The sequence below is a fragment of the Sphaerulina musiva genome (assembly GCF_000320565.1).
Source record: "Sphaerulina musiva SO2202 unplaced genomic scaffold SEPMUscaffold_12, whole genome shotgun sequence".
In the NCBI taxonomy this organism is placed as follows: domain Eukaryota; kingdom Fungi; phylum Ascomycota; class Dothideomycetes; order Mycosphaerellales; family Mycosphaerellaceae; genus Sphaerulina; species Sphaerulina musiva.
In genome coordinates this window covers 99,254-119,088 of record NW_016017394.1, presented here as the reverse complement: position 1 = coordinate 119,088, position 19,835 = coordinate 99,254, and the positions used below count along the sequence as shown (strand labels likewise).

Sequence of the window (19,835 nt, the reverse complement as noted above, 5' to 3'; positions counted from 1 at the left end):
CTATATACTATAGAATCTACTATACCTGCTCTACTCTATATTAGCCGGATCAAAATAGTATCGTAGAAAGGAAGTATCAAACACTATAGAATATTGTTAGGTATATAAAATAGGATAGAGCACTTATCCCCGAATTGTAGCTAGAGCTATTAAAAGCAGCGATCTTCCTTAACAACCGTTTACTAACGATATCTCTAAAAAACTTCAAGTCCCTATACGAGGCACTCTATAGAAACACCCCCGAACTCGATTATATAAGGAGAGTTAGATGCCGTACCTACAAACTAGTACTAAAACGAAAGTTTCGAAAGAAGTACGACAAACGGGTATATCTTCGAGTACTAGTTAGATTTGAAGGTTACTACGTATACCGATTATAGGACCTAATATCTAGAGTAGTAGAACGGGCAAAGGAGGTCTTATTTAATAAAGACATACGTCTAGACAGAAGTATATTAGAATTACCTATCTAACTCCTAAGTATAGGTATAAACGACATAGCTCCGCTAGCGCTAGAAGAAGTCCTACCGAACGTAACGGACAACTACTCTAACATCCTATAATACCTTAAGGCCTCGGCTGCTCGATTCAAGTAGAAGAAACGTAGACACCCTAGTAACCCTCCGTTAGCGAATCCGATTCAACCGATGCTAATAGCCGGAGAACCCTAAGGAACGCCTATATAGATCTAGATCCCTTAAAACAAACCGTTAAAGGATATTTACTATTTCGGGACTTAACGTCAATATAAGAAAGCACCGATAGTCAACTTTACCTATAATAGAATAACATATAAGGACTTAGTATCAATTTTCTATATAGCAAAACGAAGTACGTAAGAACTAGTCCTAGAGATTAAACTTAAGGACGACTTAAAGACAACGATAACGAACGAACCTATAGAGGAGTTAGACGCAATAGTACTAATAGCCTAATTTATTAAACAAGATCCTATTACGCTAAAGACGTTAGAAGAAGCTCTCGACATACTATACTTAAAGCATTAGTAAGAAGCGGTTAACAACGAATACTAGTTACTTATTAACAACAATATATAGATACTTGTTAACGAAGGTACGATTACCTTCCTCTCTCTGTCCGGTAAATAGGTATTTACGATTAAACGTAGAATTAATAGTCAAATCGAGAGATTCAAGGCTCGATAGGTCGTACGAGGATTCAAATAAAGAGAAGGGATTGATTACTCTAAGACCTTTACTATAGTTGTTAAGGCCTTAAGCTACCGAATTCTCTTTGCCCTAGTAGCAAAGCTTAATTAGTACGTCTATTAAATAGATATAAAAACTACGTTCTTGTACAGCGACATCGATATAGAAATCTACGTTAACCTACCGCTAGGATTTAAAGTAAAAGGAAAGGTCTACAAACTCAAAAAGGTACTCTATAGATTAAAGCAAGCTCCGCGAATATAGTACTAGACGCTAATAGCGGCACTCGGTAATTTTAGCTTCTCTCTATATCTATTAGACTCCGTAGTTTTCAAGAAAGACAATTACTTTATCCTAGTATACGTTAATAACTTACTTATTACTAGACCTAACTTAAAATTTATTTAAGAGGTTAAGCAAAAGCTATTAGAGCGATTCAAGATAAAAGATATAGGGGAATACAAGTTCTTCCTAGGAGTTAGAATTAAGAGAGATTAGGAAAAAGGTAAGATTCGGCTAATATAAACAGTATACCTAAAGGCGATAATAGAGCGCTTTAGCCTTATATATAGAAATCCGACGACTACTCCGTACGTCTTAAAAGAACGCTAGGAACCAACGCCCGAAGGATATATAGCGCCCGACAACGTCCGATTAGAGTACTAATCGATAGTTAGATCCCTAATATATACTATACTTAGAACAAGACTAGACCTAGTATTTAGTATATTAATAGCAAGCCGTTACTGCTCGAACCCGTTAAAGAAGCACTATAAATAAATAAAACGAATACTACGGTATATCCTAGGGACCTTAGAATCTAGACTAGAATACTCGGGAGAATCAACTAATATTATTAGTTAGAGTAACGTAGAATTTGCTAGAGATCGGTCGGACTCAAAATCAATTAAAGGTTATATCTTTACAATTAGGGGAACTATAGTTAGTTAGAGATATAAGAAACAGATAACGGTCGCTATATCTATAGCTAAAGCGGAATATACGGTACTCTACTACGTAGCGAAGGAAGCTATCTAGATTAAATATATACTAGAATACTTCGACTAACTATAGGATACTATCCGGATTAAGGTCGACAACGAGAGCTATATCCGAATCGCTAATAACCCGGAGATATATAAGAAGACAAAGCATATTCGAGTACAGTTCTACTTTACCCGCGAATTAGTAAAAACTAAGGCAATTGCGCTTGTACATATACCTAGACACGTTAATACCTCCGATATATTTACTAAGGCTCTAGACAGGACTATATTTAAAAGATACGCAAGAGGAATAGGGATCTTTAGAATAATAGAAGGAAGATTATTAAAGGTCCCGAAGGAATTAGGTTAGAGTTAATAGATCTGTTATTGTTATTGAAACGCGTTGGTAACTAGCATTCTCTTAGCTACTCTTTTCCTACTATAAAGGTAGAGTTTTTTAAGAGGGGACTAGATAAATAAGGAGTTAAGTAGGAGTTATAAGGAGTTATTATAGTAACCGATAATCGGTCAAGTAGGAGTATTAAGAACCTAGATCTAACGGTAGTATAACCGATATCGGTACCCTAGTTGTAACTATATATAGTTTAGTTCAGACCTATATAGATTAATCAATACTACGGCTTATAATCTTTAATAGGCTAGCGCTCGTTCTCGAGGTAGACGTAAGCTACTAGAATAGTTATTCTAAGACTAGTAACTACTATAATTACAAACAGAGGAAGGCCGTACTTAATAGTACGGTATATACAGTCTATAACTAGTACGAAGGGGTTGTCTCTAAGAATATCGTATATCTCTAGGCTCGTAAAGAATAAGTAAGTAAGGCTCGAATCCGCTACCGCTTTATATATATAATAGAAGTTGTCGTCTAGTATCTCGAATGCTACTTCTACCGGTGTCTTAAGAAGTATATCGGTATATCTTATACGCGCTGATTCGTTGTATAGGTCTTCTATAATAAGTATATTGCCCTTAGTATTATAAGTATAGAATTCCTTAAATACTATAGAACGAGCGCGCTTAGGCTCGACGCCGCTATTATACGTATTCTCGAGGAACTTATATACTATATTATTACGGAACCGGCGCCTATAGTTTGCAAGAGATATAGTAGCTCTACGGTCGTAATTGTAGCGAGGCGTAATACCTACTTTGTATACCTATTCGCTATCTACGCTATAGCGGTACTAGAATCGATCGCGGTTATACTAGCGATATCGCTCGTTACTAGAAGATTCGTCTTGTATATCGTCGTCGTCGTCGGTATCGTCGTCGTCGTTAATAGAAGGAAACTGCGCTACGCTGTATAGAGCATCGATCGCTTGTTTAGAACGTAAAATATACTTATTCTCTTTATTCTCTTTATTCTCTTTATTCTCTTTAATCTCTTTAATCTCTTTAATCTCTTTAGCCTCTACGGCCCTACCTTAGGTTGTAGCTACGTACGTAGCTTACAGTATATTACTCTCTATATTACGTAGTATATTAAACAATCGCGTAGCAGTATAGAGAAATATATAGGTAGGTAAACAAAGAATAGAAAACTCTGTACGAGAAGTTGAAATTACAAGGTAATATTGCCAAGATATGTTGCCTCAGGCACGAGACCGGGCCGAAGTACACTACGAATAAGAAAGAGTACACTATGATTATGAATCCCGCTTAACCGGCCTAGCGGAAGTACAAACGGCTTTCGTGCTCCAACAGCTGCGCCACATCTCGCCACAAAGTGGGGCGGTGGGATTCAGGGACTTTGGGGTTTAGGGTTTTTGAGAATCTGGAGCTACATCCTAGATGTACCTGACTTTCTACATCCCACCACCTTACACTGCACAAAACACACTGCCATTCGGTGTCCGTGTGTTTCGACATTTGTTTCTTCTGCTCCTCGCTGCACCCGCGTCCAGACATCAATCCTACACACGATGCCGTCCTCGGTCACTACCGCCACGCTCATGCAGCCGCACGTCGCCCGGAGAAATGGCCCACGGGCTGAGAAAGAGCATGCTGCTTCTTCTTCTTCTTCCTCCTCCACCACACCATCTCCCCCCGGGGCGCACGACGACTTCTTTTGGACATATACCGAAGAGCCGCACCGGACGAGACGACAGGCCATCATCAAGGCCCATCCCGAGGTGTGCATCATCTGTCCCATGATCGGGCAAAGGGGGCGTGGGACGTGTCGGCAGTGGTGCTGACGGGAAGAACAGGTGCTCAAACTCTGCGGACCCGAGCCATGGACAATTCCGCTCGTTCTCGCCGTCGTCAGCCTCCAGATCGGTTGTGCGTATGCGCTCCGCAACACACCCGTCCTCTCGTGGACCTTCCTGCTCACGGCATACGTGATTGGCGCCACGGCGACACAGAATCTGTTTCTGGCAATCCATGAAATCTCGCACAATCTGGCCTTCAAGTCTCCTCTGGCCAATCGCTTGTTCGCCGTGGTTGCCAACTTGCCCATTGGCATACCATACTCGGCCTCCTTCCGGCCGTATCACTTGACGCACCACAAGTCATTGGGTGTCGATGGACTGGACACGGATCTGCCCACCGCCTTGGAAGCCTGGTTTCTCGACTCTGTTGCTGGGAAGGCCTTCTTCGCAACCTTTCAGATCCTGTTCTATGCCTTGCGACCAATGATGGTTTACAATCTGCCATTGACCACCATTCACGCCTTTAATGTGGCTGTGCAGCTCGCGTTTGACTACGTGATTGTACAGAACTTTGGAGGGAGAGCGTTGGGATACTTCATCATGAGCGCGTTCCTGGCGGGCTCGCTACATCCATGCGCCGGCCATTTCATCGCGGAGCACTACGTCTTCTCTCAGCATCAGAGATCACGAGAAGCCAGTGCTTCCGAAGCAGCCAAGCTCGCGCCTCCGCCCGCCGAGACGTACTCGTACTACGGTATCCTGAACCTGGTGACGTACAATGTTGGTTTGCACAACGAACACCATGACTTTCCCGCCATTCCATGGACGAGACTCTGGAAATTGAACCAGATTGCGCACGAATTCTACTCGGACCTGCCTTGTCATTACAGCTGGTCAGGCGTGATCTGGCAATTCATCATGGACAAGGAGGTGGGACTGTGGTGTAGAGTGAAGAGAAAAGAAGGTGGCCGCAAGGTTGGTGGCACAGAAGCTGCTAATGGCGGCCATCGATTACCTGTACCGGTAGAGATGACACGATAGGTACATGCTGGATTTCACATTCTCAATTTGATTGCAGACTTCCCATCAGGAAACATGCGAGCACTCGAGGCCGCCGCTGGCATCTGAGGCTCTTGACTACTCTTGACCTGCTTCATCCCTACGGTAGCTTTGAGGTCCCCTTCGCCGTGATGAGCTGCCGCTTGCTGTACTCAATTCCGAGTGAGATGACAGGCTGACAACCCGAGGGCGATCCGACGATTTCAGGGTGGCAGGCGTAATAGGAGAGGAGTTAGGTGGAAGCGCGGCTTCTCATAGACGCCTTCTCCTCCTTGCCTGTTCTGCACTTCCCTGTTCCTCCTCGTCCTCCTCCTGACGCTTCTCGTGCCAACGCACAGCCATATAACAACTTGCACTGAGCAGCGAGTATGTTTCTTCACCTCACACCGTCACAGCAGCGCCACCCTGCGCCGTCCGCCCAGCTTGACTCCCGGGCACATTCGCCGCCAGCTCCTGCAATCCGGCCCCGCCCACCGAGTTGGGCTCGTTTACGGCCAATTCCGCCCCGTCCTCGGTGCCCGTATACGAACTGTCTCCGAGTGCTCTCATGGCCAATGTCTCTTTGACGGCCCACTCCTTCCAGTTCTCATACGCCTTGTCCTCCAGTTGTTCTCCCACTTCTAGAGGTCCCAGACCAAAGTAGGCGCCCACAGCTAGAGACTCTTCCCGCGCAACCCGTGCCTCAACCTCTTTCTGATGTCGGAACCGATACAGTTCTTTTCGCGCCATATCATACGCGGCGGCATTACTCATCGCTGTGTGTTGCAGGAGCCATTGCCAGCGTTGTATCACCCTATGCAATCCATGCGTCAGCACCATCTCGTACACTCTGCTGGAGAGGTCTGCCGGAGAGGAAAAAGGAAGAAAATAAACCAAAAAAAGGAAAAGGGAGATAGAATACGCACGCTTCACCATTGATCGGTCGATTCCCTTGCACCTCCATCACCTCTTCCCACTCTACATGATCTCTCCCAAATTCGTCTCGCGTGTCAGTTTTAGGCCGTCTCAGCGAGTAGTCCAGCGGCACACTCCAGTCGTATCGCTCCCGATCTCGTCCATCATTTTCGAGCACCACTCGCGGCCGCGCAAGCTCCCATGGGTGGTCGTTGTAGTACTCCCACCGCAGCTGGTCTTCAGCGTACTTCAGACTCAGTGGTTGGAAGAGTCTCGAAGACTTTTTGGAGGCTCGACTAGGCGTGTTGGGTCGTTGGAGAGGAGGTCGTGTCAATCTCGTTGCGGGAGGTGTGATGGTGATCGGATAGTACCACGGCGGCGGAGCGGGAATGCGAGATGCATGGAGGAGTTGTGTGGCTCGTTTGTGCACATTTTGCGCCGCAAAGGAGTAGCGACCCATGTTGTTTGATGTCTGCGACACTACATGTACCTTTTAGTATATACAAGTGAGTGAAGGTGCTCTCGGAGCGTGGTGGTAGGCGGAGGTATATAGGTACGGTCAATAGATAGTACCAAGTAGTGTAAGTAGGTGACGGAGCGTGCGGCGTGCGGAGGAGAGATGCGGGAGTGCGGGAGTGTCTCTGTCTTGGCGTTTCTCAGGACAGAACCTCTCTCTCTCTCATATTCACACACACACACTCCCTTACTCCCTCACTTCCCATCACCTTCACCGCTTCGTCCTTCCGTTACTGCGACTGATCAGACAATGCGTTGCCGGAGCTGATGGAATTGCTGCCACCATGTTGCGCTCTTCATGTCCCGAATCGTTCCTCGACTGCGACCATTGCCAGCAGCCGCAACTATAACAGCTACCATTCCTCCTCCTCCTCCTCCTCCTCCTCCTACCGCGTTTCTCTCCCCGATAGCATCTTTACACCGACAGACTCGGCCATGGGTGCGTTATGTCGCGTCTCATGTCGAAAGACACGGCGAAAACGGTGCACAAAAACGATACCACTCCCGCAATGATGGTGATGATGATGATGGAAGGGTAGGGGCGTCGCGCAGGAGTGATGCCACCTTCACCTCCGGAGGACATATCTTAATCGGCGGCCTGGTCGTGGCAGGGACGTGCAGGAGAAGACACAGGACTGGAGACGGTCCCAGCAGACACGTGTTACCGCATGCACGATGCTTCTCTGCCATTACCTTCAGGAGAAGACAGACTGGAGCGGTGCCTCCAGATACCCCAGACTCGCCGGGCATCACGAGGGAGCAATACCGCAGGCTAGTCGACTTCTACCATGTTTCTAGCGACAAGCTCGATCAGGAAGAGAAGATACATGCGCCCTTGGCTTCTCGCTTCTTCATTATTGCAGAGCAAGAAAAGGCAGAAGAGCAGCAAAACCGACTAACACCTCCGTCTTCTAAAAGAACCGTTCTGCCCCCCAGGAAGGGAGGACAAGCGGCGATTGTAAAGGAACTCCGACACCTCATCAAGGTCTCTGCCCTGGGTAGGGTCTCGCTCGATCAGTTGTGGGACCTGTATGGACGCCTTTTCGCTCCACGTCCTCGATTTCTTTCCGACGCCGATCTCCGCCGACTTTTGCTCCATCTGGGCTTTGTGGAGCATTGGTATGAACCAAATGCGATGATACGCTACTTTCAACTTCTGAACGACTGCATCGCGCAACGAGTGCCCATAGATGATCACATCTGGACTACAGCCGTTTCGTTTGCGGGACGATGGACGAAGCATGTGACTGATGCCGAGGTCAAAGGCGCAATTGAGACATGGACGCGGATGGAAGAGGCAGGGCATAGCGCAGATCATGTCACACTGAACGTACTGTTCGATGTTGCTGTCAAGGCGGGCCGATTTGCGCTTGCAGACACCCTCTACAAGGAGATCCGGACGAGAAAGATGCCACTGGATCGCTACTTCCGCGGCAGCCTCATCTACTATGCTGGCATGAAAAGAAACGGCGACGATGTGAGACGAGCATTCCGGGAGTTTGTCGCAGCGGGAGAGATTGTGGACACCGGCGTCATGAACGCTGTCATCCTCTCCCTTCTTCGAGCTGGTGAGGTCGCTGCAGCGGAGCAAGTGCTTCTCCGGATGAAGCGCTTGGCCGCGGAGAAGATCAGTGTCCCGAGCCCAGTGGACTGGCAAGACCGCAAACAGCTTCAAGCGGAGCTGAACGCGGCTGCACAGCGCCTGCGAGCGGAGAAGGAAGGACACGAGTCATCCTTCTTTGGCGCGTCGTTTTCGTCGGAAGAAAGGCTCGAGCAAATCCAACAGCAGACTCCAATTGCCCCTGACTCTACAACCTACACCTTTCTGTTGCAGTATCACGGAAATACGACAGGAAACGCCGAACGAGTGTGGCAAATTTTGCAGGAGATGAGCATCCGAGGGCTTCGCGTCCCCCCTGCTGCCTACGTGCACATACTCAGAGGCTTTCGGCTACATGGTGGTTATGCATTGTCCGGATGGAACCATCCCCAACTCGAGAGATGCTGGAAGATGATTCTCCGGGACTTGGAAAGCGACGATGCCGAGGCCATTCTGCGAAGACCCGCATCGGAGCCGCAACAGGCAGAGGATTACGACATGCTTGGTGCGATGCTGTCCCATCATGCAGGCCTCCAGTATGACATTGCACAGACTCCCACAGAAGCGCGCACAGCGAGTCCCGACGAGCAGATGCCAGACATGCATCCTTCCGCCTCTAAGCCCCTTTCTGCCACGACCTCTGCTCTGCCTTCATTTCTGGACAGTGTCTCACTGCAGCACTTGACCAACGCTGCACTTCTCCCAGAAGGAGAAGGAGGAGGAGAAGAAGAAGAAGAAAAAGTAGAAGACACTTCTCCTCCGTCAAGGCCGGAGATGGTTGGCGAGAGCAGTTCTGCACGGTCCCGAGCTCGGCAGGTACAGATTCGTACCAGCGATACGGGCCATTCGTCCTTCCTCGATAGCCTGTCGCTCCGCCACCTGACTGATGCGGCGCTGCTGCCCGAAGGAGGCACTCCAATCGAAGAGGTGGTTGCAGCAGAAGATATTGAAAGGCTGGACGAGTCATCACATCGTCGGTTCGAGCCTGTGGAAGCAGTCGATAGCACTCCGAAAGTCGTGGTGGGGTCCAATGGCAGGTCTGTTGTTGTTGATGAGGATGAGGATGATGATGATGACAGCTTTGACTCTAATCCCATCTGGCGCCGCGAACGGTTCCCTATGCACCGAGATGATCCTCGTCTCGTGTCCCGGGTAACGGCTGCCGCCACCTCGTTGTCGCCCTCCCCCTCCCCCTCCTCCTCGTCCCGCACGCAAGCAGCAGACCCCGACGAGGGGGGTCCCGAGGAGGGGAGTGCGGGCTCGAGATATGCGCCTCCTCCCGGGCAAAAGCGGGTTGCATTATCGTATAGCATGGCAATGGAGGCGGTGAGGGCCTTTTATCAGTGCTGTGGTCGCGAGCGGATGCAACAAGTGTGGGAGCAGATTTCAATGTTGTGGCATGATGCGAGTGAAGCCGAGCGAGTGGGAGTGGAGAATGAGGTGCGACGGATGGCGAGACATGCGAGTCGGTATGAACAAATGGATGAAAGGAGGCGGCATCAGCAGTAGTGTCAAGATCGAGACGTGTGTTGTTGTTGTTGTTGTTGTTGTTGTTGTATAGATGTGAAGATTGGTGTAATGAATGACATAGCTTACTTCGCATACCTAGGTACCTCCTAAGTGTACTGTCTGTACATACCTGAGGTATAATGAGACTCTGCTGTCTATCGTGAAAGTGAAGAAGACGAGGAGACGGGAAGGCGGAAGGGCGGAAGGGCGGGAGGACGGAAAGACGGGCAGACGGTGTTTGTGTGGTACCGAGGACCGACATCTTCACGGGCTGATCGGGTGAAACAAGCGCCGTCTCCCGTCCGACGTCCGTTGGATTCACTCACTCACTCACTCACTCTCTCTCCTTTTCTCCCTCTCTCCTTCTCCTATACCCCGGGAGGATCACAAAAGAGGAGTGGTCTCAGTGGTCTCAGTGGAACTCGATCGTAAAAGGTACTAACATGGCTGAGTGGGAGTGATATAGTAGTCATCAGGTCTCTCTCTTCTCGCTGGCTGGTGATGATGATCCCGTCTTCAGGGTTTCACTTATGGCTGCACTAGCGCGCGCTAGTGTTAGCGCTAAAAAGGGGGAACGGGGCGATGGATTGGTTCCAGCAGGAGTAAGCGTGCTGACTCTACCGTACCTATATTTTATTATTGTGCTTCTAATAGGTAGTCCAACGGAGACACCTCCTGGCGGTGGCTATTTAGCCATCACTAGTGCTCCTTTTTGACTTCTATCTGCCGTATTCGATCGCGCGATAGCAACGCTAGGAAGTGGTTTTACGCGGCCCACGTCGAAATCAACTACTACCTATCCTATGTATGGTCGGGTAATGGTGGGTACTGGGCGGGGCGGGCAGCACCCTCAAGACGAGATGGATCGCATATGTAGGAGAGATGATGGCCCTGAACACTCGGAGCTACTGACCGACTGTGACACGTCAACCCGACTACTGGTATTACTACTTCCTGCTAGTACAACTACTACTCTTGCTCATATGAGTACCACTACCTCCTAATATCAGAACGACCATTATGATGACTTCGAAGATTCAGCGTCGAAGAAGCGCCCGAGCAGTACGTCCCCGGAGGCATCAATCCATCACCTCTCTCCATCTTGACAACAAGAAAAAACAACAACAACAACAACATCATCATCATCACCAAACAACAACACGAAGAAAAAGTTCTCGCCATGCTTACTGGAGCGTACCGTAGTGCGATCAATGTCGAAGGCGCAAGATGCGATGCGATGGGGAGTTGGGATGTGCGGCATGCCGTAATATTGGGTGCGTGAGAATTGATCTCTTGCTGTATTGGTTCATTCTTGGTATTGATGACGACTGGTTAGAACAAGTCAGCATACTGATGGCGCTGCGGTAGGTTGGAATGCTCCTTTGGTCATCCGTTGAAGCAATCCAAAGGGCCGGCATACATTGCCATGCTGGAAGCGAGGGTGAAAGAGCTCGAAGAGCGACTGGCAATGGCGGTAGCGGGAATTCTCTGCGATTCTGATACCACAGCAACTTCACGATCGACTTCAAGTTCGACTTCAGCCTCTATTTCGAGTGGTGTAGGCGAAAGCAGATCGCCCGAGGGAACTTGCACCAACACCACTACCACCACTACCACCACCACCTCCCCAGGCATATCTGGGAACAACAACAACAACATCAACAACAACAAAGCATTCGGACTGGATGTCTTGCGCCGACTATGTGCTCCCCGTCTGATCATGAGTCGAAGCATGTCGTCCTCGCTCTTTGACGCCTTGGACTGCTCGGAACAGGCGCTGATGGCCTCGCCGCTCCATTCACGCCGCTCCCTGCCCGACCAAGCAGAAACGATGCGGTTGGCCGAGGTGGTATGTGCCGAATCGTTGCGTCTCTGGCCCTTTTTGTCTCCTGGCCATATCGATCAAGCCATCCTGAAAGTGTATGGCTCGGGTTCTCCTATAAATGGACAGCAATCGAGTGGCGGCGGCGGCGACGACGACGACGACGACCTCGGATTGCTGTTTGCCATTCTCGCCCTTGGACGGCGTTTCGACGTGGCCACAGACAGATCCAGCACTTCTCACAATGATGATGATGGCGATGATGGCGATGCTGCTAATGCTGATGACAACCAGGGGTGAGTCACTCCATCCACAGTTTCGTTCACCAACACCCTTAATGACTTCCTTTGCAGACGACGATATTTCGCCACTGCGCGAGAGTTGGTGCCTCTGGCAAACTGTGGACGCAGCTTGACCACTTTACAAGCCGCTCTATGCTGTACACTCTACTTGCAGGCTGCCTCCGCCCCGACTATGGCCCATGAATACATCTGCGCCGTGAGCAACGCGGCTATCGACCTGGACTTGCACAAACCCGCTCACGGTCTGTCCGAAGACGAGTATGCGTGGCGACAGCGAGTGTGGTCGAGCATTCGCATTCTCCAAGTCTACATCTCCGCCATGGTGGGAGTGCCTCCGCCCGCGGCAGATATTGGCCACCATCAGGAGACAACTCCTGCGTTTCCACGACTCTCCTCCCCTGACGGATCAGATCCGGCGTCCTGGAAAGTCTGCGAGGCACACGCTCAACTGGTGGAAATCTTACGCTTGGGCTTGCAGACTCTATCGGGCGGCGAAGATGAAGAAAAAGGAGAAGAGAGCAACAACAAGACGACGTCTCAGTCCGAAGAACATGCCCCTGACTACGCTTCACCCAGCAGCCACTCTATGGCTCGAGTCCACAGCAGGTTGGCAGCGTGGGCGGCAGCAGAGTTGGCTTCATTGCCTTTGGTCGACGACATGTCACGGTCCGTACTGACTCCCTTTTCCCCCCTTTTTCTTTTTTCTCTTTCCACAAGATTACAACAACACATGTGGTGGTGGTGGTGGTGGTGGTGGTGATGAATGACTGACTAACAGACGAACATGTAGGGACCAGCTGTTACTCCTGTACTCCTTCGACTACGTGCAACTCCTCGTATACTCGCCGTTTCTTCACACTTTGGCCTCGTCCGGATCCGACCCCATCTCCAGGAGCTACAGGGAAACGTGTATCGATGCTGCAACGCACGCCGTTCGTGTAGTCGAGTTGCTGTATAGCCGATCCCAATTCCACGAGGCTGCGGGCTTCTCGATGAATGCCTTGACGTTTGCAGCCATCGTCCTCCAGTTCACCGCATCGTGTTCCACCGACGACCCATCACTGGCAGCCAATGCAGTGCATGTAGCACGCAGCGCCAATGGTCTGTTACTCGCTTCCTTTAACCAAAACTCGGCGGCGGCGGCCCTCTCCAAGGCTTTGTTGGAGGAGGGACCCAACTCGCACGGCTACCAGGCTCCCCCTGATCCCGCTTCTCGTCCATGTGGTGGTATTTGGAGTGGTGGTGGTGGTGGTGATGGTGGTTATGGCGAAAGTACCGATGCCGTGCCATGGTGGACGACGTGTGACTATTCTCAGACCAACGAAGCATTCAGTCACGTTTCGACTACAAGTGACGATCGAGCTGCACCGGATATGACCGATATGGAAGATATTCCTTCTTCCGCTTATACCACGAGCGCGGCAGCAATGGCTATTGTCGACGATTCGTTTGATCCGAAGCATTGCCTCCCCCTATCTGGACTACAATCCGGCCTGGATCCTACTTGGTCTGAGCCGCATTTTCTCAGCACCGTGACGTGGTCGTCGTGCGATGGAAAGTAATGTCACTGTTCGACTCGACAGATGTGCAGTAGTGCAGCGGAACCATGAATGTGTTGACGAGAAGAAGAAAAAGTAATGAATATATATATACATATACCGTAGACGGCGATGCATACGTAAACTTGCTTCAAAAAGCCCCGAGTATATGTATATAGGTATATAATGTCATGTAGTCGTCTCGAAAACGACCAAGCCCCCATCACAGTGATGCGACTCTTTGCAGCGCAAGTTCTTCATCTCGCAGCTCATACTTGTTTGTCTTGGCTTGTGGTGGTAGTGGTGGTGGTGGCAGATTCACTTGAAACAGGAAAATGGATATGTCGCATTTTATGTGAACAGTATGTCTGTCGAGAGAACTTCTGACCTACCTGCTTGCAACTTGCTCGCATTCCATCCAGCTTCTCACCCTTGAACGAAGCATTCACATGGTGCCAGGCCACGACGGCGGGCATGCGGACTCTTATGGAGATCATATCACATATTCGCAATGGCAAGAGGCGGCATCCTCGGGCAGCAGATGTGTATATACGAAATGGAATCGTGGCTCGAGACCAGCAACAGACATCTGATAGGCACTCTACCACATGTATGTCTTCTTCTTTTTCTTCCTCTTCCTCTTCCTCTTCTTCTTCCTCTTCTCCATCTTCATCTTCATCTTCATCTTCTTCCGGTCTGAAGCGCAGATGCAGAATAATCTGGCAGTGCGCAAAGAGGATCTGGCCCGAGTTCTGGATCTGACTTGTTGATGAATCGAAAAATCATACAGGATTTCCGAATATCTCATCCTTTCTTACCAGCTGGAGCATGTTGGGACACCGTCTGCATGTACCTCCGGAGACGAAAGCAATACCCCGTTCTGTAGTGCAGCAGGATTAGGCATTCTGAAGTGGCCGCTTGAATTGTCGAGTCAGGAATGTGAACTGATCAGATGGCAGTGATTCCCGGACTCCAGACGTTCCCAATCCGGTCCACCTCCTTGAGAAACTTGGGACTGTTGATCTGCATATTGCCTTTTTCTTGGGCAGTCTTTGGATCATGTTCATCGGGCACATAGAAGGGATTCCTCAGGAGACTGACGTACGCCTGTTGGAGAGCTTGAAATGCCTGCTCAACACATTAGAAGGTATCCATTTTCTGGTCAGAGGAAAAAGAAAGGAAAAAGAAAGGAAAAAGAAAAGAAGAAGAAAAGAAAAAGAGTCCAGTGTACCGGCGTCAAATCACTTCCTCTCAGGCCCAGCATTCCCAGCTTGGCCTCCTCCGCATTCCGCGCCTGTCTCCCCTCCATGTCCACCACGATGACCAACTTGACGCCAGTGTTGAGCAGCCAGCCATACATGGCGATGCGCTCATCCAGAGCGTGCAGCAGACCGAAATCATGGCCAATCGCCTTGGTAGGAATGCGGGCTTCGAAGATGTCGAGACACGAGTTGAGCATCATATGGTACTCGAGCTGGTCTCTTTCAGCAGCATATTGGGATTCTGTAGAGCCTGTCGCTGGGAAGAGGGCGATATGAAGGGGGTTGTTGTGGCGGCCCATGATGGCGATGGCTGCGATGGAGGGAGCGCGATCCATCTTCTTGTTCTTCTTCTTGTTCTTCTTCTTGTGATGTTTCCGGTGGTTGAATACAGTTGAAAACAAGAATGAAGTGAGGATGGAAAGGGGAAAGGGGAAAGGGGAAAGGGGAGGGGGAGGGAGAAGGGAAAGGGAAAAGTAAGTGAAGTGAATGAGTCTGGGGGAGATATCCAGGTGAATCTCGGCGAAAGGTAATTCCGAGACCGACAGACCTGTTCCTTTCAGCCAGTCGGCTCTATCCTCAATCGCTGACGCTTCCTTCAATCCATTGCCACTGACACTTCCACTGACACGACCACATTGACCTCGCCGTCCACAACTCTCCTCTCCTCCCTCTCCCCTTCTCTCCTCAACTCACCGCTCCGCTCCGCTCTACTCCTCCGCCACTCACCACTCCTCCTCCCACAACCCGCCACAATGCTGGCGACATCACGCCAGGCCACCTTGGCGCTGCGCGGTACGCTCTCGAGTCCCTAACACCCACCACGCGCGACGGACATGACAACAACAGTACTGACCCTTTCCCCTCCTCTAGCTGCCCAGCCGAGAACCGCCCTCACGCCCTTTAAAGTCGCCACCGCCTCCATTTCACAGTCGACGAAGAAGCCCGCACAGGAAGTGGCGCCCGTACGAGGATATGGCGCAGGAAATGTCAAAGGCAATCCTGGCCCGCCACCGAGCATGAAGGCGCTGAGCAAAAAGATGGACCAAGAGGTGCCTTTGGCCAGTCAGGAAGGGAACAAGAGTGCGGTACAATATGCGCTGTAAGGACATCAATCATGAACTCCTCCTGCGTGGCGTTTCTTTCGGGAATGCGTATGGACGTACACACAAAAGCTGACATGGCGATATTACAGCACCACGCTCGATGCCATGGCCAATTGGGCACGTCAAGGCTCCCTCTGGCCGCTCACTTTCGGTCTCGCCTGCTGCGCCGTCGAGATGATGCACTTGTCTACCCCCCGATACGACCAAGATCGCCTCGGCATCATTTTCCGTGCCTCGCCACGACAGTCCGATGTGATGATTGTTGCGGGAACCCTGACGAACAAAATGGCGCCAGCCCTTCGCCAGGTCTACGATCAAATGCCTGATCCGCGATGGGTGATTTCCATGGGTTCGTGTGCCAATGGTGGAGGCTACTACCATTACTCGTACTCGGTGACGAGAGGTTGTGACCGGATTGTACCGGTGGATATCTATGTTCCAGGGTGTCCACCGACGAGTGAGGCGCTCATGTACGGCATCTTCCAGTTGCAGAAGAAGATGAGACATACCAAGATTACGAGAATGTGGTACAGGAAGTAGAGCAAGGCAGGCAGAGCACGAGAGTCGGCATGTGATTTCACACACTGTGTATTTGGGCGTTGAGAGGAGCGGGAAGTGCTAGCTGCTACTAGAGAGAGCTCGAGCTACAGCATCACAAAACAATACCTACTGTACCTACTGTAGGATGTGTACATATTGCAGAGTGGCTTGCTGTATTGTTGTTTTCGGTCATATGTGTGCCCACCAATCGTTGATATACCGGGACGGTATTGTTTTATATGGCTCGCTCCTCCAGTGGTGAATATATATATTACCTCCTGGTATTACCGCTTAGTAGCTGAATTTGAAACCACCATTGGCGCAGACCACGCTGCCGGTACACCACGCACTGTCGGGCGTACACAACATGGCCACCACTCCTGCAACTTCATAGTCATAGCCCTAAAAGACTGGTTAGTATCTGATGTTCGCAGCCCATCGACTGACAGACTTTTCCGGCAAATACATATCATCACATCACATCACATACCGGTCGACCTCCCGCCAGCTCAGCACCCTCCACCAGATCCTCACGATCGACGTCGGGTCGAATGGCAGCGAGGGGTGTATTTCTCGTCCAGCCCGCCATCTTGGCCTGAAACTCTTTCGAAGTGCTCATATACATGTCCGTCGCCACCGGGCCCGGATTGACCGCATTCACCGTCGCCCGTTCGCTCAGTTCGCGCGCCCACGTTCTCGTCATGGCTTCCAATGCCGCCTTGGTGCCTCCATACAAACAATCCCCCCCGAAGCCCAGACTCGAGCTGACACTGCTCAGATTCACCACACGTCCGCTCCGGTCTTGTGGCAAGTAGGGCAGGGCTGCCTTCATCAACAGCAAGGGACCTCGCACGTTGACATGATACAGCCGGTCGAACTCGTCGGGTTCGGATTGCTCAATGGTGGTCTTGCTGGCAATACCGGCATTGTTGACGATAATATCAATCTGAAATTTGCCGCTGCGAGGGTGCGCAAAGTTGTTCTTGGCCATGTTGACAATGTGTGCCGGTCCATTGATATTGCCCATGTCGGCTTGGACGGACAATGTCTGGACCTGGTGCTCATCGTGCAGTTTCTTGGCCAGCTCTGCCGTCCGCTCTGCGCTCTGGTCCGAAGTGTAGTTCAAAATGAGGGATGCCCCCTTGGCTGCCAGATTCTCGCATACTGCTGCTCCGATACCACGGGAAGCGCCTAATAATGTCGCGGTGAACACAGTAAGTCTGGTGTATCATTCATTTCCCCCTCCCCCCTTTCAACAACCGCCCCCTCTCCCCTTTCCCACTGATTGGAGGATGATGATAATGATGATGATGCTGACCTGTAACAATGGCAAGCTTGCCTTCGAGCACTCTCCAACCGCCACTCGGAATGTTGGTCGTCGAAGCCCCACGAGTGTTGCTGGGACGAGACATGCTGGATGTGATGTCGAGTTAAACAAGTGAAGTTCTGGTGGGTTAATGTATAATACGAAGGAATGGAGATGAATTGATTGTTTCCCTTCAATCAGTGCGTGAAAGTAAGTGAAAGTGGCAGACAGAGGTGGAGTCGATTGCGGGTCATGATGGCATTGCTCTCCCCCCTCCCCCTCGCCTTGGCATGATCAAATAATTCAAAGTCAGCTACATGTAGTCTTCGTTGAATACATCCTTACGACTGACAACCGACTTTCTTCGCTATACAACACGAAAAAGTACAAGAATTCCAATCAGGAGTGACAGGAAATCAAAGACTGACAAGAATTTCAAAACGCTACAGCGGCCACCCGCAAGTCGTCACGACTCTCTCTCTCTCTCTCTCCACACACACACACCTCACCGTTGAACAACAATTCTGTTGGGAGCTTGAGAATACAGCGGCCCTCGCATAGGGCGGCGGCGTGCCATGTTCGGCATCCCATTTGACACCAAAGTAGCCGGACCAGCACCTCGCACGCCGCGGATCTGGGAGACCTGTGGATCCCTTCCTCGCTGGCTGTTCGGCGCGGACGGTAGTGTGAATGTGCCCTGTGAGTAACGCGCTACTTGTATCGCATAATCGCCTAGTGTAATGCGCCCGAGTACTCGACGGGAGCTGGGATGTGGCTGGAGCTGGGAGCCTGAGGTGGACTGGTAGACTGCGCGCTGTGGTACGCCGCCGTTCAGACGGCGCGATAGAGGCTCTACTCGGGCAGGTCGTCGACTGTGAGCCGGGCTGTGTTGCGCGTCGCTTGACAATAATGGACCACGCGTGAGGCCATGTTCGATCGTGGAAGTTGGTGGTGGAGCCATGTATGCACGAGTGGGAGATTCAGCAGTAGGTCCGACATGCGCGCGGCGACTCTGCTGGGAGATCATCGCGGAAGATGGCAGCATTCTATACTGACGAGCTGGTCCTCCGCTGCCGCGAAAGAATGGGCTCATGACAGAAGAAGCAGGCTGGTCATGATCTTGACGCCGTGTCGGTGCCTCTGATCGCGAATAGGCGTCACGGACGTTCGATGTTCGTTCGTATAGGTTAGCTGATGGTGGCAGTGCAAGTGGCTGCGGCTTAGGCATGTCTTCGAACATCTCGGCGTCCTCGACATGCGGATAATGACGATCCAGAAGACTCGGCTGGTCCTCCCCTGGGGCAAGGTCCAAGTGGAATTCGTTCTGTTGTGGACGTCCATCGTCACGGTGTGAAGCGGGAGTCCGGGAGTACATGCCGGCAGGCGGGAATGGCGGAGGTCGAACATATAGCTGTTCTTCTATTCGGGGCTCCTGAAACCTCTGCTGCGGGGCAATTTGTGCTCGAACGTTGGGTGATGCAGCGAATCTCTGAAGAGGCTGACGCGGACGCGCAGGGCTGGACAGGCGCATGGATTGTATCGCAGGCAATGAGTCTTGGTGCCTACGAACCCCCCCGCGAGGCTGAAAGGCCCGCCAGTCTCGACTTTCGTACGTTTGTACCGGCCGTGATGGCTGAGACTCTGGTTGCAGCTGCTTCGCCGGAGATGGGAAATGTCGAGACTGGCTGGTAGAAACAGGCTGGAGATGGGGCACAGGAGGTTGCATCGGTTGAGATTGTCTCGGAGGTAGCAGTGGCTGGGACGGCAAATATGAAGCCTTTCCATGCGCAAGATCTTGCTCGATCTCCTCATTTTCGGGGAACGGATCGTCCTCGACAGGACGCTTGCGCTTGGAGGAAGATGTGTTATACCTCTCGTCGACTGCGGAAGTCAGCATCATTCTACCCTGGTGCAATTGACGGATACACATACCCAGTGTTGCTGAGGAGTCGCCTCGGACGGGACGTGATACTGGAGGTTGCTGCTCGCGCACGGGTGGTATGTCATACAGTCCGTAGGTCTTCATCTCCACGTTGTACCCAGTCTTGACCAGCT

At 50.7% G+C, this 19,835-nt stretch overlaps 9 protein-coding genes across 9 annotated transcripts; 5 read left to right on the top strand and 4 right to left on the bottom strand.

The window, feature by feature from the left end:
* Positions 1 to 1,292: 1,292 nt before the first annotated feature.
* SEPMUDRAFT_53989 (uncharacterized protein) lies at positions 1,293 to 1,577 on the top strand (the record flags this gene model as incomplete). Its single annotated transcript, XM_016909282.1, has 2 exons — positions 1,293 to 1,432; positions 1,469 to 1,577. Coding segments are annotated over 2 exons (249 nt in total), but the record flags the coding sequence as incomplete, so codon positions are not given.
* A 675-nt stretch (positions 1,578 to 2,252) lies between these two features.
* SEPMUDRAFT_53612 (uncharacterized protein) lies at positions 2,253 to 2,525 on the top strand (the record flags this gene model as incomplete). Its single annotated transcript, XM_016909267.1, has 1 exon — positions 2,253 to 2,525. A coding segment is annotated over one exon (273 nt), but the record flags the coding sequence as incomplete, so codon positions are not given.
* Positions 2,526 to 4,012: 1,487 nt separating this feature from the next.
* On the top strand, positions 4,013 to 6,816 carry SEPMUDRAFT_151968 (sphingolipid delta4-desaturase). Its single transcript, XM_016907158.1, has 3 exons — positions 4,013 to 4,311; positions 4,387 to 6,181; positions 6,294 to 6,816. Exons 1-2 carry the CDS (start codon positions 4,102 to 4,104, stop codon positions 5,368 to 5,370), a joined length of 1,194 nt encoding a protein of 397 aa, XP_016756378.1. The 5' UTR covers positions 4,013 to 4,101; the 3' UTR covers positions 5,371 to 6,181; positions 6,294 to 6,816.
* Positions 5,869 to 6,742, bottom strand: SEPMUDRAFT_14511 (uncharacterized protein; the record flags this gene model as incomplete). Its single annotated transcript, XM_016903091.1, has 2 exons — positions 5,869 to 6,181; positions 6,294 to 6,742. Coding segments are annotated over 2 exons (762 nt in total), but the record flags the coding sequence as incomplete, so codon positions are not given.
* Positions 6,817 to 7,285: 469 nt separating the features above from the next.
* Positions 7,286 to 10,015, top strand: SEPMUDRAFT_93725 (uncharacterized protein). The gene is made up of 3 exons (XM_016910624.1): positions 7,286 to 8,913; positions 9,352 to 9,394; positions 9,644 to 10,015. The coding sequence occupies exons 1-3, from the start codon at positions 7,934 to 7,936 to the stop codon at positions 9,905 to 9,907; spliced, it is 1,287 nt and encodes a 428-aa protein (XP_016756377.1). The 5' UTR covers positions 7,286 to 7,933; the 3' UTR covers positions 9,908 to 10,015.
* An 817-nt stretch (positions 10,016 to 10,832) lies between these two features.
* SEPMUDRAFT_128652 (uncharacterized protein) lies at positions 10,833 to 11,589 on the bottom strand. The gene is made up of 3 exons (XM_016902227.1): positions 11,276 to 11,589; positions 11,111 to 11,181; positions 10,833 to 10,969 (listed from the first exon to the last, which is right to left on the bottom strand). The coding sequence occupies exon 1, from the start codon at positions 11,540 to 11,542 to the stop codon at positions 11,294 to 11,296; it is 249 nt and encodes an 82-aa protein (XP_016756376.1). The 5' UTR covers positions 11,543 to 11,589; the 3' UTR covers positions 10,833 to 10,969; positions 11,111 to 11,181; positions 11,276 to 11,293.
* A 2,328-nt stretch (positions 11,590 to 13,917) lies between these two features.
* On the bottom strand, positions 13,918 to 15,188 carry SEPMUDRAFT_166737 (Sedlin). The gene is made up of 2 exons (XM_016908253.1): positions 14,801 to 15,188; positions 13,918 to 14,697 (listed from the first exon to the last, which is right to left on the bottom strand). The coding sequence occupies exons 1-2, from the start codon at positions 15,164 to 15,166 to the stop codon at positions 14,518 to 14,520; spliced, it is 546 nt and encodes a 181-aa protein (XP_016756375.1). The 5' UTR covers positions 15,167 to 15,188; the 3' UTR covers positions 13,918 to 14,517.
* Positions 15,189 to 15,463: 275 nt separating this feature from the next.
* On the top strand, positions 15,464 to 16,676 carry SEPMUDRAFT_151966 (NADH-quinone oxidoreductase). Its single transcript, XM_016907157.1, has 3 exons — positions 15,464 to 15,623; positions 15,702 to 15,930; positions 16,024 to 16,676. The coding sequence occupies exons 1-3, from the start codon at positions 15,584 to 15,586 to the stop codon at positions 16,472 to 16,474; spliced, it is 720 nt and encodes a 239-aa protein (XP_016756374.1). The 5' UTR covers positions 15,464 to 15,583; the 3' UTR covers positions 16,475 to 16,676.
* On the bottom strand, positions 16,645 to 17,977 carry SEPMUDRAFT_151965 (NAD(P)-binding protein). The gene is made up of 3 exons (XM_016907156.1): positions 17,793 to 17,977; positions 16,965 to 17,665; positions 16,645 to 16,876 (listed from the first exon to the last, which is right to left on the bottom strand). Exons 1-3 carry the CDS (start codon positions 17,884 to 17,886, stop codon positions 16,766 to 16,768), a joined length of 906 nt encoding a protein of 301 aa, XP_016756373.1. The 5' UTR covers positions 17,887 to 17,977; the 3' UTR covers positions 16,645 to 16,765.
* Positions 17,978 to 19,835: the final 1,858 nt, after the last annotated feature.

What these genes read in the sequence shown, in the direction of transcription:
- SEPMUDRAFT_166737 (XM_016908253.1), bottom strand. Translation starts at nt 15,166, where the DNA reads ATGGATCGCGCTCCCTCCATCGCAGCCATCGCCATCATGGGCCGCCAC. An exon ending in GAGGAAGTGATTTGACGCCG is followed by an intron (nt 14,698 to 14,800) that starts GTACACTGGACT and finishes TGTGTTGAGCAG; the next exon opens with GCATTTCAAGCTCTCCAACA.
- SEPMUDRAFT_151966 (XM_016907157.1), top strand. Translation starts at nt 15,584, where the DNA reads ATGCTGGCGACATCACGCCAGGCCACCTTGGCGCTGCGCG. An exon ending in GGCCACCTTGGCGCTGCGCG is followed by an intron (nt 15,624 to 15,701) that starts GTACGCTCTCGA and finishes CCCCTCCTCTAG; the next exon opens with CTGCCCAGCCGAGAACCGCC. An exon ending in AGTGCGGTACAATATGCGCT is followed by an intron (nt 15,931 to 16,023) that starts GTAAGGACATCA and finishes GCGATATTACAG; the next exon opens with CACCACGCTCGATGCCATGG.
- SEPMUDRAFT_128652 (XM_016902227.1), bottom strand. Translation starts at nt 11,542, where the DNA reads ATGCCTGGGGAGGTGGTGGTGGTAGTGGTGGTAGTGGTGTTGGTGCAA.
- SEPMUDRAFT_151968 (XM_016907158.1), top strand. Translation starts at nt 4,102, where the DNA reads ATGCCGTCCTCGGTCACTACCGCCACGCTCATGCAGCCGCACGTCGCC. An exon ending in TCATCAAGGCCCATCCCGAG is followed by an intron (nt 4,312 to 4,386) that starts GTGTGCATCATC and finishes CGGGAAGAACAG; the next exon opens with GTGCTCAAACTCTGCGGACC.
- SEPMUDRAFT_93725 (XM_016910624.1), top strand. Translation starts at nt 7,934, where the DNA reads ATGATACGCTACTTTCAACTTCTGAACGACTGCATCGCGCAACGAGTG. An exon ending in GACATGCTTGGTGCGATGCT is followed by an intron (nt 8,914 to 9,351) that starts GTCCCATCATGC and finishes AGATATTGAAAG; the next exon opens with GCTGGACGAGTCATCACATC. An exon ending in GGTTCGAGCCTGTGGAAGCA is followed by an intron (nt 9,395 to 9,643) that starts GTCGATAGCACT and finishes GGGGGTCCCGAG; the next exon opens with GAGGGGAGTGCGGGCTCGAG.
- SEPMUDRAFT_151965 (XM_016907156.1), bottom strand. Translation starts at nt 17,886, where the DNA reads ATGTCTCGTCCCAGCAACACTCGTGGGGCTTCGACGACCAACATTCCG. An exon ending in CAAGCTTGCCATTGTTACAG is followed by an intron (nt 17,666 to 17,792) that starts GTCAGCATCATC and finishes CGACATTATTAG; the next exon opens with GCGCTTCCCGTGGTATCGGA. An exon ending in AGCTGGCGGGAGGTCGACCG is followed by an intron (nt 16,877 to 16,964) that starts GTATGTGATGTG and finishes CCAGTCTTTTAG; the next exon opens with GGCTATGACTATGAAGTTGC.